Source organism: Oryctolagus cuniculus, chromosome 2 (genome assembly GCF_964237555.1).
Source record: "Oryctolagus cuniculus chromosome 2, mOryCun1.1, whole genome shotgun sequence".
Lineage (NCBI taxonomy): Eukaryota > Metazoa > Chordata > Mammalia > Lagomorpha > Leporidae > Oryctolagus > Oryctolagus cuniculus.
The window spans coordinates 159,088,539-159,102,392 of NC_091433.1; the positions used below are offsets into that span (position 1 = coordinate 159,088,539).

At 41.7% G+C, this 13,854-nt stretch overlaps 1 protein-coding gene across 1 annotated transcript in view; it reads right to left on the reverse strand.

The window, feature by feature from the left end:
• PLEKHH2 (pleckstrin homology, MyTH4 and FERM domain containing H2) overlaps nucleotides 1-13,489 on the reverse strand; it is a 111,198-nt gene extending 97,709 nt beyond the window's left edge. Inside the window, exons 1-2 of the mRNA XM_002709902.5 lie at nucleotides 12,551-13,489; nucleotides 5,797-5,926 (exon numbers count right to left, since the gene is read on the reverse strand). Coding sequence (XP_002709948.1) covers nucleotides 5,797-5,919 — 123 coding nt within the window. The 5' untranslated portion in view covers nucleotides 5,920-5,926; nucleotides 12,551-13,489. The remainder of the gene's footprint in view (nucleotides 1-5,796; nucleotides 5,927-12,550) is intronic.
• Between the last annotated feature and the right edge of the window lie 365 nt (nucleotides 13,490-13,854).

Genomic DNA, 13,854 nt, shown 5'->3' on the forward strand with positions numbered 1-13,854 from the left:
TTATGTAAATTTTGAGTCAATTCCATAATCAATCCATACGAAAATGAAACTTATAATGTTCAACTGCCCCATGGCCACTTACACAGTACCAAAATGAAGCAGCAAACCCTCATTTAATGCTTTACTTATACTGCAAAGTGTGCTCTGTAAATAGCAGTGCCAAATGCCAATGACCCGGATTATAATACCAATGTCCATAATACCCAGTGATTTTTCTCATTATTATAGGCATCGTATCCTTGTTTAACTGATTTGTTAACTTAGAATACTTACAGCCTTCACACTCAGCAATCTCTTCTATAAATCCCATGAAAGATTCTACCAACAGGCATTTTTTAAAATTTTGTTACAATAAATAATATATTAAACCAGCCAGCGCTGCAGTTCAATAGCCTAATCCTCTGCCTTGCGGCGCCGGCACACTGGGTTCTAGTCCTGGTCGGGGCGCCGGATTCTGTCCTGGTTGCCCCTCTTCCAGGCCAGCTCTCTGCTGTGGCCCAAAAGTGCAGAGGAGGATGGCCCAAGTGCTTGGGCCCTGCCCACCATGGGAGACCAGGAGAAGTACCTGGCTCTTGGCTTTGGATCAGCGCATTGCGCTGTCCGCAGCGCGCCGGCCGCGGCAGCCATTGGAGGGTGAACCAACAGCAAAGGAAGACCTTTCTCTCTGTCTCTCTCTCTCACTGTCCACTCTGTCTGTCAAAATAAATAAATAAATAAATAAATAAAATTTAAAAAATGTATCAAACCAATAACCCAAAAAATGACATTTAAGTTAGCCTGGAAAATCTGTTAGTATATGTAGCATTCCCATTAAGCACTGTGAAATACCTATTACCAACAGAGTAACTTGGGGAGTGGATGTAAAATTTAATGAGGCTAATACTGGCCTAATGTGTGAGAGCAGCTCAGGCTATGCTGTCCAGGGACTCCTGAGTCCTGTAAGTCAATCCTGCACTGCCTCAAGAGAATCATATGCATGAAAGAAAGGCCAAGTAGCAGGAAACCCCAGACAGCAACGCTGCACCAGGTAAAGGCAGCATTAGGTGATGGGGGACATGCTGCTGCCCAAAGGGAAAAGTTTTCATATTTTCCTCCTCACTGAAAAATCTAACCCATAGGAAATAACATTTCAGTTAAACTTAAAAAGAAACTTTCCCTTCTTCCTTCCTGACTCAGAAACTAGCCTAGCAATACTGTAAAGCAGAAAAACTACTTAAATCTCGGCTTCCCTGAAGAGTTTATATTTGGCATGCTAAGGATATTTCCAACACCATTCCTTAAATTCCTCTAAAGACCTCTCCCACTTGCAGCAGCACTTGCCCAGGACTTCAATAAGGCCCTTTTCTTCACAAGCTTCAGTACTCTAAGTTGCTTGGAAAGTAGATGGCAAAAAAAAAAAAAAAAAAAAAAAAAAGTGCAAAAACAGTTTTTTAAAAACATTTGTGTATTCTCTGACTCTATATCCAGAAAACATAAGGTATAAGTAACTGAAATCCATTTTTATTTATGAAAACATTCCACAATCATCTCACACATTTTTCCTAAAATATTTAAAAATATACCTTCTATCTATGTGTAATTAGATTTAACTCATCTCCTTGTGGGCATACACAATGTGTCCCGTATCAGAAAGATACAGGAGGGGCTGGCACTGTGGTATAGCAGGTAGGGCTGCTGCCTGCTGTGCCAGCATCCCATATGGGCACCGGTTCGGGACCTGGCTGCTCCACTTCCGATCCAGCCCTCAGCTATGGCCTGGGAAAGCAGTAGATGATGGCCCAAGTCCTTGGGCCCCTTGCACCCTCGTGGGAGACCAGGAATAAGTTCCTGGCTTCTGGCTTCAGATTGGCACAGCTCCAGCCATTGCAGCCAGTTGGGGAGTGAACTAGAGGATGGAAGACCTCTCTCTCTCTCTCTCTGCCTTTCCTCCTCTCTCTGTGTAACTCTGACTTTCAAGTAAATAAAATAAATCTTAAAAAAAAAGAAAGATACAGGAAAAATGATGATGAGTTACTTGTATGCACTGGGAACTCTAGTGTCTATATCACAACAAATCTGAATGATGTAAGGTATGTTGACAGCTCTGCTACTTGTTAGCTGTGTGATATTGAGCATACTACTCTATTACTCTCAGCCTTAATATTAATATCTTTAGATTGGAGATAATGATTACATATTAGGGTTATTATGGAATTTAAGCTAGCTAATGATTGTAAAGGCATTCAACCATAGCTGGCACCCAGCATTAGCTGCCGATAACCAGATCCAATAAAACGGAACTAGGAACAAGGAAAGAGAAGCTGGCCAAAATTCCTGGCAAAGAGCTGAGGAACCAAGTTCGTATTCTCTCAAGAATCTTCAACCTTGGGCCTGCTTCCATCTGGGGGAAGGTATGAAGGATTATTAGGGAGAAGCCCTGGGGAAGACTGGTCCTAACACAAAATCAAAGATTGTAGATGAGACCAGACTAGCTTCTGGAATGCAACATTTGACTTGAATTGGCACTCAGAAGCAATGCCATAGGGTTTGCTTTCAAAAATATGTAATGTTATGTAAATTATTATTACTACACACATACACAGAGTTATACAGGGAACTGAGCCCAAGCAGAGATGGATTTACATGTTTCACTGGTGAAGAGAAGACAGAACAGATGAGTGGGTGGTAAGTCAGAGAAAGCAAGGAGGTGGTAATAAAACTCGATCAGCAAGGCCATTTAGGGTGACAGCTAAGCACCGAGGCTTGAAAGACAGAATGTCTGAGTTCCAATCTTGACTCCATCACTTAGTTTCTGGTGCAAACTCAGACAAGTTGAATAACTTCTCTGTGCTTAAATTTCCTCTTGTGTAAATATGGATAATATTAGCTCCTACCTTACAAGATTATTGTAAGGGTTATGAAGTTTATATATATACTATATATGTATATACATATAATATATATATACATATATATTTGTAAAGCACTTAGAAGAGCTTCTGGTGCAGAGTAAACATCAGTTTCCTAATATATAAAGTGAAAACAATAAAATTTGTTGTTTCACAGGTCATTACAAGATTAAATAAAGTATACCTAAAAAGTGTTTAACAGATTATAAATCAATAAATATTAGATATGTTCATGAAAACATGGGTTAGTAACAAAAAGTTCTTTTTTTTTTTTTTTTTTTTGACAGGCAGAGTTAGACAGTGAGAGAGCGAGACAGAGAGAAAAGTCTTCCTTCCATTGGTTCACCCCCCAAATGGCTGCTACGGCCCGTGTGCTGTGCCGATCTGAAGCCAGGAGCCAGGTGCTTCTTCCTGGTCTCCCATGCAGGTGCAGGGCCCAAGCATTTGGGCCATCCTCCACTGCCTTCCCGGGCCACAGCAGAGAGCTGGACTGGAAGAAGAGCAACCGGGACAGAATCCGGCGCCCAACCAGGACTAGAACCCTGGGTGCCAGTGCCGCAGGTGGAGGATTAGCCTAGTGAGCCGTGGTGCCGGCCACAAAAAGAACTTTCAAACCTGAAAAAATATTTCATAATAGACCATAACAGAAAATGTGAAAATCCTTATTCCCATTTTGGTGTTGAATACATTTACTGGGCAACCATGAGTGACTTGGCATGCTTATCCATTTTCCAATGCACAAAACACATCTGAGTCATTCTATCTTTTAGATCTGTCCAAAGATTTAAGTTACAGATATAAAATACAGGCCAAAGAAAGGAGAGGAGAGGAGAGGAGAGGAGAGGAGAGGAGAGGAGGGGAGGGGAGGGGAGGGGAGGAGAGGGAAGGGGAGGGGAGGGGAGGGGAGGGGAGGAAGGAAAGAAGCAAAGAAGGAAAGAAGGAAGGAACCACAACCAAAACAGCAATTTTGAAATAATATGCCTCTCAATACTCATTGCTGACATAGAAAACATGAAATCTAACAGCATACAGATTAATGATCAAAAGGTTATTTACAATTTTACTTACAGAGAAAGCTCTGTAAGATTTATAAACAGGCATGCAAATAATAAAACCATGCTGCAACATGCTTTCTGAACAACAGAACCAATGTTGCCATAAAATTGAGAATTTAAAGATCATCTAATTGGAACCCAAATACGCTAACGTTGATCTTGTCCATAATTATGAAAACAGAGTGTGGAAGTCAGAAATCTGTGAAGAGATTGTGGTTAGCAGTGTCAGCTGCTGAGATGCTGCTTCAGAGCTGGGAAGTGTCCACAGATACAACCACCAGAAAATAAGGTCAATGTATGGCATGGTCAGGGTTGTGGAAGACATTAGATAAATCACAGTTAAATATAGGAAATTATTTTTATAGACAGAAGAGCAAAAGACAAATGTTGAATCATTCATTTTGAGCTAGAATTAGCTTCCCCAATGTGAAAATATTTAAACTGGGATTTTTTAAAGTTATAATTTCATTGTAATATCAACAAATAAAGCACACTGATGTTGGGAATTTATTCTGCAAACCAATTACTAGGTCATCCTTGACCCAGAGTGAGTGGGATAACTTTAGTCTTTCCTCTTAAAAGATGTGAGGCCACAAAAATTTAAGATGATCTACATGATGATTTAAACTGAGCTATTTCATTGGATCTTATTAGAATACTTCAGTGCTAAACAGATTCTTGGCTAGCAATAAAAGGAAGATTTGAGACTTTCTTTGGGAATGTGATACCTAAACCAGTTTCTATTCCAAAAGAATTATGCAGACTAGGGTTTTAAAAACCACCCATAAATTCTTCCAGTCAGTTCTGAATGACTATTAATACCAATCATTCATCCATCTAGTGCTGTTCAACAGAAATACACTAGGTGCCACATGTATAATTTTAAATCTTCTAAAATGCATATTAAAACTAAAATAAAACAGGTAAAATTAATTTAATATTGTTTACTTAATCCAATACCCAAAATATTTCACATATAATTAATGTAAACACTTTTTCTAACATACTTTTTTCTTTCATACTAAATTTTTCAGATTTGGTGTGTTTTACATTTGCATTACATCTGGTTTTGAACTAGCATCATTTGGTATGTTCAATAGCCCATGTGGCTAGTAGCTATCATACTGAACAACACAGATCTAAAATCCAGGTTTCTGGAAACAGGAACATGGGTTGTCTTGCTCATGTATGTAGCTGTGGTAACCCTGTCTGGCAGGTAATTATTCCTCAATGGATATTTGTTGAGTGAATGAATGAATGAATGGATCTACTCATTTTTTACACGTATTTGCCAAAACAGAATTCTTAAGACATAAATGAAATTCTAATTACATGATTAGCACTATTGAAAGAAGCATATAATTATATTAAGCTTAACGCTAGCCAAATGATAGTTTAATAATAAATAGTCAATACAAATTCTTTAGCAGGTGCATATGTTCAAGTACAATATAAACACATTTTACTGTCAACAGGACATTTTCTTCTTTAGTCATTTTAACACGGTTTTCATAAACATTTAGTAGATCAAAATGTTGTCACATTTCTCTAGTAAATCAAATAAATTATAGCTTTTCTCTTTGGAATGAATAAACTCCACATTCATCAAACATATACAATTCCCACATATTCTACTAGCATTTACAAATAAATGTGTTTTGTCTTCATGTCTAACCCTTCCTAATACTAGCAAAAGAATATGCCAAATATAGCTCCAAACATTTGGTAAAGGTTAAATCACATTCATTATTATAAAAATGCTTAACCCCAATAGTACTGAGATTATCTAATATAAATGAAAGAGGCCCCAAGCAGCTGACACTGAATAACAAAGGTTTAGGAAAACAGCTGACCTTCTCTGCTAGGAGCTCTCGGATCTTGCTTGCTTGAACTCTAAATTTCATGAGCTGGGACTCCAGAGCCACGCATCGCTCTTTCCAATCTACTGGTGCTTCTGGTTCAGAAAGCTCGGCCATATTTGTCCTAAAAAAAAAAAAAAAAGAAAGAAAGAAAGAAAAAAAGGAAGCATTCAAACAGGACAACAGAATTAGCATGAAGATAACTCATTAAATCACCCAATGAACGCATTCTAGTCAGCATCTACTGGTATCCAGATACAAGTGCTAATTCTAAGGTAAGTTCTAGAACTGGTTAGAGTTAATGGGACAAATTTGGTGACAGACAGAAGGGCAGGTTTGGAGGCCCAACTGCCACTTAACCTGCTCATGCCTCAGTTTACTCGGTCTAGAAAAATTCTGCATGGTGATCATTCTTCCACATGGGTATGTGGTGAGGATCAGATGAAACATTGCCATCTTCAACAGAATTTCAGACAATAGCACACACAGTACTCTTATTATTTTAGCTCTCCCAACAGAAAAGTTTGAAAACCTACTCACTCACAATTTTATCATACTCTTAAATTTACAGAAATATCACAGTTTGATTCAGTTGGTAGCATGACAAAATAACCTAAAGAAACTACATTAGCAGTACTGCAACTATGGTTTAGATTTGTGTAAGTATCACTGCCAATCTACATTGGTCCAGGTGCAGGCTAAGTCCCTCAAGTCCTCTGGCATTTATAACTGGTGAGTTATTATGATCTGACAAGTTTCTATAATTTTTATTTGGTGTCAGAAGAGAAAAAACATAAATATGAAATTTGAGATCACCACCATTAAGTAATTCTGGAATCAGTGATTTCTGTAGTATTTACTTTCCTTTTAGAAGAAACTAATTCTAGAGAGAAACACTGTAAGGAAGAAGAGGCAAGAAAACTGGCTTTGAAATTCTCAAGGGTTACTCTACGTGGGGAGCATAATTAATTCTGGCTCTGGGATTCATACAAGTGGTTTTAGTGACTGTTAATGTTTCATCAGGACATTTTTTAAAAAGATTTATTTATTTGAAAGAGTTACAGAGAGAGGTAGAGACAGAGAGAGAGAAATCTTCCATCCACTGGTTCACTCCCTAAATGGCCGAAATGGCCAGAGCTGAGCTGTTCCGAAGCCAGAAGCTAGGCGCTTCTTCCAGATCTCTCATGTGGATGCAGGGGCCCAGGGAGTTGGGCCATTCTCTGTTGCTTTCCCAGGCACATTAGCCGGCAACTGGATTGGAAGCGGAGCAGCCGGTACCAAACCAGAGCCCATATGGGATGCTGGCACTGCAGGCGGGGCTTTAACTTGCTGCGCCACAGCACTGGCCCCTCATCAGGCTATTGTAACCAATGGTCTAATATGTGTGTCTGAATTGCCCTCACTAAGAACTGATCAAATCTGCACACGGAGTTAAACTCCTGTAAGAGCCATGCCTCAGTTATGGAGAACATGTGACAGCAAAACTCTGAGAGCCCCAGGACGGTGCTTCAGTTTAAGTGTATTATTCTTTCGTTTTATAAAAATATAAGCACATTTATTTTCCCAGTGTTTGGTGTCATATAACCCCATCCCTAAGTTTACACCAATATTTCAAAACTTCGCACTGTTAAAAACCCATTAAAATGTTATTTTCCTAGCATAATTACTGTTTTGTGTTTATGCTAGTTTCACATTAACAATGATATTATCACTCAATAATTTAATAAGAATTATAACCAGAATTTAAGCGAAATCTACAACTTGTATTAAAAGTACCCCAACTGTCTCCAGCTCCAGAGACCTCAAATTCTAGCCGTTACTTAAGAGAAATTGATCACTGTAGAACTGGAAATCATTCTCTTCTCCTTTCCTTGTTTTATGAATCCTCAGCTCATTGTTTCTGAGTCTTTCTCCAAGTCTGTTAGCCTTGTTGGTACTATCTTTGTTTTCTTTAACCATGTTAGCCTTTACCATCCGTGATTCAGGAGTAGATAACACAGTCTGTCAATCACTAACTTTTTCTCAATTCTACTGCCACTTCATTTCTCACCTTACTAGCTTTAGAGTGGACAGGGAAATAATATATGAATGAAAGAATAAAAATGAAAAGGACTAAATGGACATCCTTAAGTCTTGAACTGTTCATATCCTTGCATAGAAATGTAGGGACACTATTCTACTGTAAGGAACAAAAGGAATCTATTTCTTGTTGGTTAATTTTTGGTTTACATTTAAAATAACTTAAAGGGCAAGCATTGTGACACAGCAGGTTAGGTTGCTGCTTGGGATGTCTGCATCCCATACTAGAGAAACTGGTTCCTGGCTATTAAGTTTCCCACCCAGTTTCCTGTTAACGCACACCTGGGGAGGCAGCAGATGATGGCCCAAGTGCTTGGGCTGATGTGGGAAACTCAATATGGGAAACCTGGATGAAGTTCCAGGTTCCTGGCTTCAGCCTGGCCTAGCCCCAACTGTTGTAGGCATTTTTGGTGTGAACCAGTAGGTAGAGGATTTAGCGCTCTCTCTCTCTCTCTCTCTCTCTCTCTCTCTCTCTATATATATATATATATAGTGTGAGTGTGTGTATGTATGTTTCTCTGTCTTTTAAGTAAACAAAAGTAAACAAGAAAACTTGCTTATATTCTATAAAATGTCTACAGTGTTAAAAATAAGAGTACATATTTTTAAACAAATGAAAATCAATCAATGTAGTGAAATGAATGAGTAAAATAAAGGGCAAAATCCACATGATGATTTCAAAAGACACAAAAACCCTTCAACAAAATCCAACACCCCTTCATGATAAAATCATTCAACAAATTAGCAACAGAAGGGAACTTCCTCAACCTAATAAAGGATATTTACAAAAAGCTAACAACTAGCATCATATTTATTGATAAGTAACTGAAACTTTTCCCCTTAAAGTCAAGAACAATGTCGTGAGCACTGTGGCACAGCAGGTTAAGCTAACACTTGGGACATCACATCTCATACTGGAGTGCCTGGTTTGAATCCAGGCTACTTCAATTCCAATCTAGTTTCCCGCTTATGTGCCTGGGAGGCAGCGGATGATGGTCCAAGTACTTGAGATCCTGCTATCCAAGTGGGAGACTCAAATGAAGTTCTTGGCTCCTGGTTTTGGCCAGGACCAGCCCCGGCTATTGAAGAGTGAACCAGCCAATAGAAGCAATTTCTCTCTTCCCCCAAGTCTTCCCACCCACACACACACAGACACACACACACACTGGGCCTCTCAAAAAATAGATAAGTAAATATTTTTTAAAAAATCAAGAACAAGACAAGGATGTCTGCTCTCACCACGTATATCCAACATTACTAGAGATTCTAGCATACGAAAATAAAATAAGTTAGAAATAAAACCATATTTATTTGCAGATGATACACATCATGTATACAGAAAATTCTAAGGAATCCACATAAAAACTATTATAACTATTGGATTTGGCAATGTCTCAGGAAATTAGATAAATATTCCAAAAAAATATGTCTTTCTATACACCAGCAACGAACAATTCAAAAATGAAATTAATAGTCCATTTACAATAGCATTGAAATGAACAAGACTTTAACAAAAGAATCAGAAAATCTGTACTCTGACAACTATGAAGCATCATTGAAACACTTTAAAGAAGACTTAAATAAATGAGAGAAATTGCAAGCTCACGAACTGAAAGACTTAGTATTGTGAAGAAGACAATATTTGCAAATGGATATGCACATTCAATACAATCCTTATCAAAATTCCACAGCATTTTTTGCAGAAATTGACAAGTTGATCCTAAAATACACCTGGAAATCGAAGGACCCAGAGTAGCCAAAATAATCTTGAAAAGAAGGCAAATTCAAATGTTCCAATTTAAAACTTATTACAAAGCCATAGGAATCAAGGCTGTGTGGTACTTGGAAAAAGACAGACATTCAAGTATAGATCAACGGAATAAAGTTGAGTCCAGAGATAAACAATTATGTCATAGAGTCAACTGATTTTTGGCAAAGGTACCGAGACCTTTCAATGAGGAAAGAATAGTATTCAACAAATGCTTCTGGGGCACTAGGACATTCACATGCAGAAAAATGAATTTAGACTCATATTTCATAACATTAATACACAATGGATTAATAAGAACCAATGCTCTAAAATTCTTTGATTTTGCATGGGGCAATAGTTTCTTTGCTAAAGCACAAAGAACTTTAAAGAACATTATCAAGAAAGTGGAAAAAAAAACCCACAGCATGGGGGAAAAAATGGCAAATCAGATGTCTGATAAGGAATGTGTCCAGAATACTAAAGGGTCTCTTATAAGTCGACAATAAAAAGATCACCCAACTGAAAAGTGGACAAAGTATCCAAATAGACAGTTCTCCAAAGAAGACACAAATATCCAATAAGCACATGAAAAGATGCTTGCGTCATTAGTCATAAGGAAAAATACAAATCAAAGTCATGACATTCCATTTCACACTGGAAAGGATGGCTATAGTGAAATGAAAACAATATGCAATATAAGAACAAGTGTTGGTGATGCTGTGGGAAAGTCGGGATTCTTAGCATTGCTGGTGGGAATGTAAAAATGGTAGAGCTGCTTTGTAAATAATTTACCAGTTCCTTAAAAGTGCAAACATAAAGTTACCACATGACCCAGCAATACCAATGCTCAGTATATACCCAAGGGAACTGAATACATATGTCCACAACAAAACTTGTACCCAAATGTTCACAGTTATCATTACCCATAGTAGCCAAAAAAAGTGGAAACAGTGCAAATATCAACCATCAGCTAGGTAAATAAAATGCAATGTATCTATACAATGGAATAATATCGAGCCATAATAAAAGGAATGCAGTTCTAACATACTATAACAATGCACAAACTTTGAAAACATGTTAAGTGAAAGCAACCAGACACAAGAGGCCACATATTATATGATTCTATTTACACGATATATCCAGAATAGGGAAATCCAAAGAGACAGAAAGTGGGTCAGTGGCAGCCAAGGTCTGCGAGGAAACAGCGATGGGGACTGGCCGTAGATAGGTAGGGGGTTTCTTTTCTGGGTGTGAACATGCTCTAGAATTAGAATTACACAACCCTGTAAATATACTATACACCACTGCACTAGCCAGCACTTTGTGACTACAAGGAAACACCTGAGGCAAGTTACTTAAGAGATGTATTTTGACTCTTGGTTCAGGAGTCAAATCATGTTCAAACCATAGCAACCACGGAAGTCTACACCCTAAAAGGGTACGTCTTATGGCTTGTGAATTACACCTCAGTAAAAAGCGCAGATATGTACAATGAACAAGGAAAAAGTGGCAGTTTAAAAGGGTGTATGCTAGGACCACAATTACAATTTAATGATCCATTATTTGTGGTTATCCCTGCCAAGAATTTCATCATTAACTCAATCGAGAGATAACTGTTAACCTCAAATATGAGAATTATCACACATATACCTTACCTAGAGTACTGTTACAAAAAAGACAATAAATAAACCCAAAGTTAAACATACCTATTCATTTCTTTAGTTGCCCAAATTATTTATGTTATAGTGAAGTAGCAATGCCTCAGGAGTATTGTTAAATTGGCATTTAACATCTGCATTCCTTACTAATTGAGTCATAATTTACAAAATCCAAGACCGAAGATCGCTTGGCTAACGGTCTGCGCTGAGGACCAGACACCTGAGGTGCTCGTTTCGCTCTGTAATCCTAGTGCGTGAACAAGTATAAAACAACTGTTGTGACAGACTCCCATCCCGAATAGTTGCGAATTCTAATTCTGAACACTATTCACCACCCCGTCCGCTCCCACTGGCGTTACAGAACGGCACAGCCTCAGGCGCTGTAGCCAATTACTAAATAAATATCTAGGTAGATTGTCACGTTGAAAGTGTTATGTCTTCCCTGCAAAAAGCACCGATTTTCCAAATCCCGTGCCTTTTGGAAACATTTACTGACACAAAATAAACTGTTTACAATGAAGTGAAGACTCTCCTCTCTGAATCTCTCACTTCCTGTTTCTCTGAACGAATCCCAAAAAGGAAAGAAAAAGAAATGAAAGAATCCATCCTCTCAGGCTCGCCCTGAGGAGGCTCAGGGTTGGTCAGCACCCACGACGTCGGTGCTCACCGAGCCCCACCTGGCCAGCGCCAGCACCCTGGCCGCGCTCCGGCCGCACGCAGCCGGGGTCCGCGCTGGCTGGCAGCCCGCACTTCCACGGCCACAGCCGAGACCCGCACGCAGGTAGCCCCGCGCTCGGGATCTGCCTCCCTCCGCGCGGCGCGGCGCGGCGCGGCGCGCTGCACAGCTTCGTCTTTTCCAGGTGGTCCACAACTTCAGGGACGGCGCGGTTTCGACGCCCCGGCAACTCGGGTTTGTGGAAAGCGGTCCCTTCAGGTTCGGAGAGGGGTGGCCCGGAGAGTACCGCGGGGCTCCCGCAGGGCCGAAGCCGAGCCTCAGCATCCCTAACGGCGCCGGCCGCGCCCCCAGGCCGGGCCCCCGGGTTTCAAGCCAGATGTCACAGCAGCCCGGGGGCCCAGCCGGGCCGAGTCCAGCGCCAGCCCGTCCCGCCCCCTTCGTCCCGGCGGGCCAGCTCGGCCCGCAGCCCCCTCTGCTCAGCGAGCCCGCCGGGACGGCGCGCCCTCAAGGGGCAGGGACCCCCCCCCCGGAGTGGCGGAGGCGCTGGGCTCTCCCGTGGGCTCGAAGCCCTCTCCACCTGCCTACCTCTGCAGCGGACCCCCGACGGCAGCGCACGACGTCCTGGATCGTGGAGCTCCTGGGATTTCAGCCTGCGCCCGCTCACTCGGGGCCCGGAGCCGGCGGGAGCAGGGCACCGCCTCCTCCAAGGACTGGCTGCCAGAGTAGCCAATAGGAAGTCGAGGCCGGGCACTTGGCGTCACTGGAGGGCGTGGCTATAACTTTGGCTCTACCCAGTCAGTCTCTACCGGAGACGGGGTTCTGTCCTGCAAGGGGTCTCCCCCGTGGCCTTCGCCGGCTGCGTTTGCTCTGGCTCGGTGCAGGCGCGGAGTGCGGGAGCGCCCTCCTGCTGTGTCTCGCTGCCTGGACGCCAATTCCCCGTGCATCTTTCATCCTCCTGCCAGGCTAACTGTCCTGCAGAAAAGTTTTGATGTTCGCTCCGCCCAAGACCTCCAGTGGGTGGCCTTCCGCAGCCCACCGTCTCAGGTCCAGTTCTCACAGCCGCCCGCGTCCCACGCTGCGGCTGCAGCTGTTCAGCTCCCGGCCGAGAGCAAGTCGCCTTGCGGGGGTCTCCCGGCTGTTTCCCAGCCCCACCTGCGAAAGCCCTCACTGTCCTCTGAGACAGAGTTCCAAGTCGTCTTCGGCACGTGACGACGCTTGTCTCCTGCCCGGCAGAAACCCGGTCCCGTTTTCCCCTCGGGCCCCGACTCCTGCTGGACCGCTGGGAGAGCAAGGATCCGCGTCCTTTCTTTGTGCCTCCTCCTAAGCGCCCCGCACAGAGCCAACTGCGTGAGGAGCTGGGGAGCCGTTTCAGTCCGACTGGAATTCACAGCCCGAGCTGAGGTCTGAGAGGCCAGTCTTGGGTTGAAACGGGAAAGAGAATCCTGATGGCATAGGGACTCCTTCCCCAGGTCACAGAACTAGGTCCGATTGCTTTCTTGGATTCACAGTAAATAAAGAGTATCAGAAGACTTTCTCACTGCAGGAGTGTGTGTGTATGTGTGTGTGTGTTTAAGTTTATCTTCTATAGAAAAAAGCACAAGAGATAAAGATTTACAAAGCCCCTTTTAGGAAAGGCCATCTGTGGATACCACTAAAAGACCAGCAAGTAAGTATCAGGCGTCCATATTTCTTCCAGATGAGCACTAATTTTGGACTGGATCCCAGACTACCCCCACACATCAAATTCCTTTTGCCTTCTGTGGGAGCTGATGATGCATAGCATATGAAAAATTGTCTCCAAACAGCCCTGGCAAACAAGCAAGCTGGACGGGGTTTATTTTACAGAGATGCAGGAGTTACATAAACAGAGTTTAAGTCACTTGCATAAT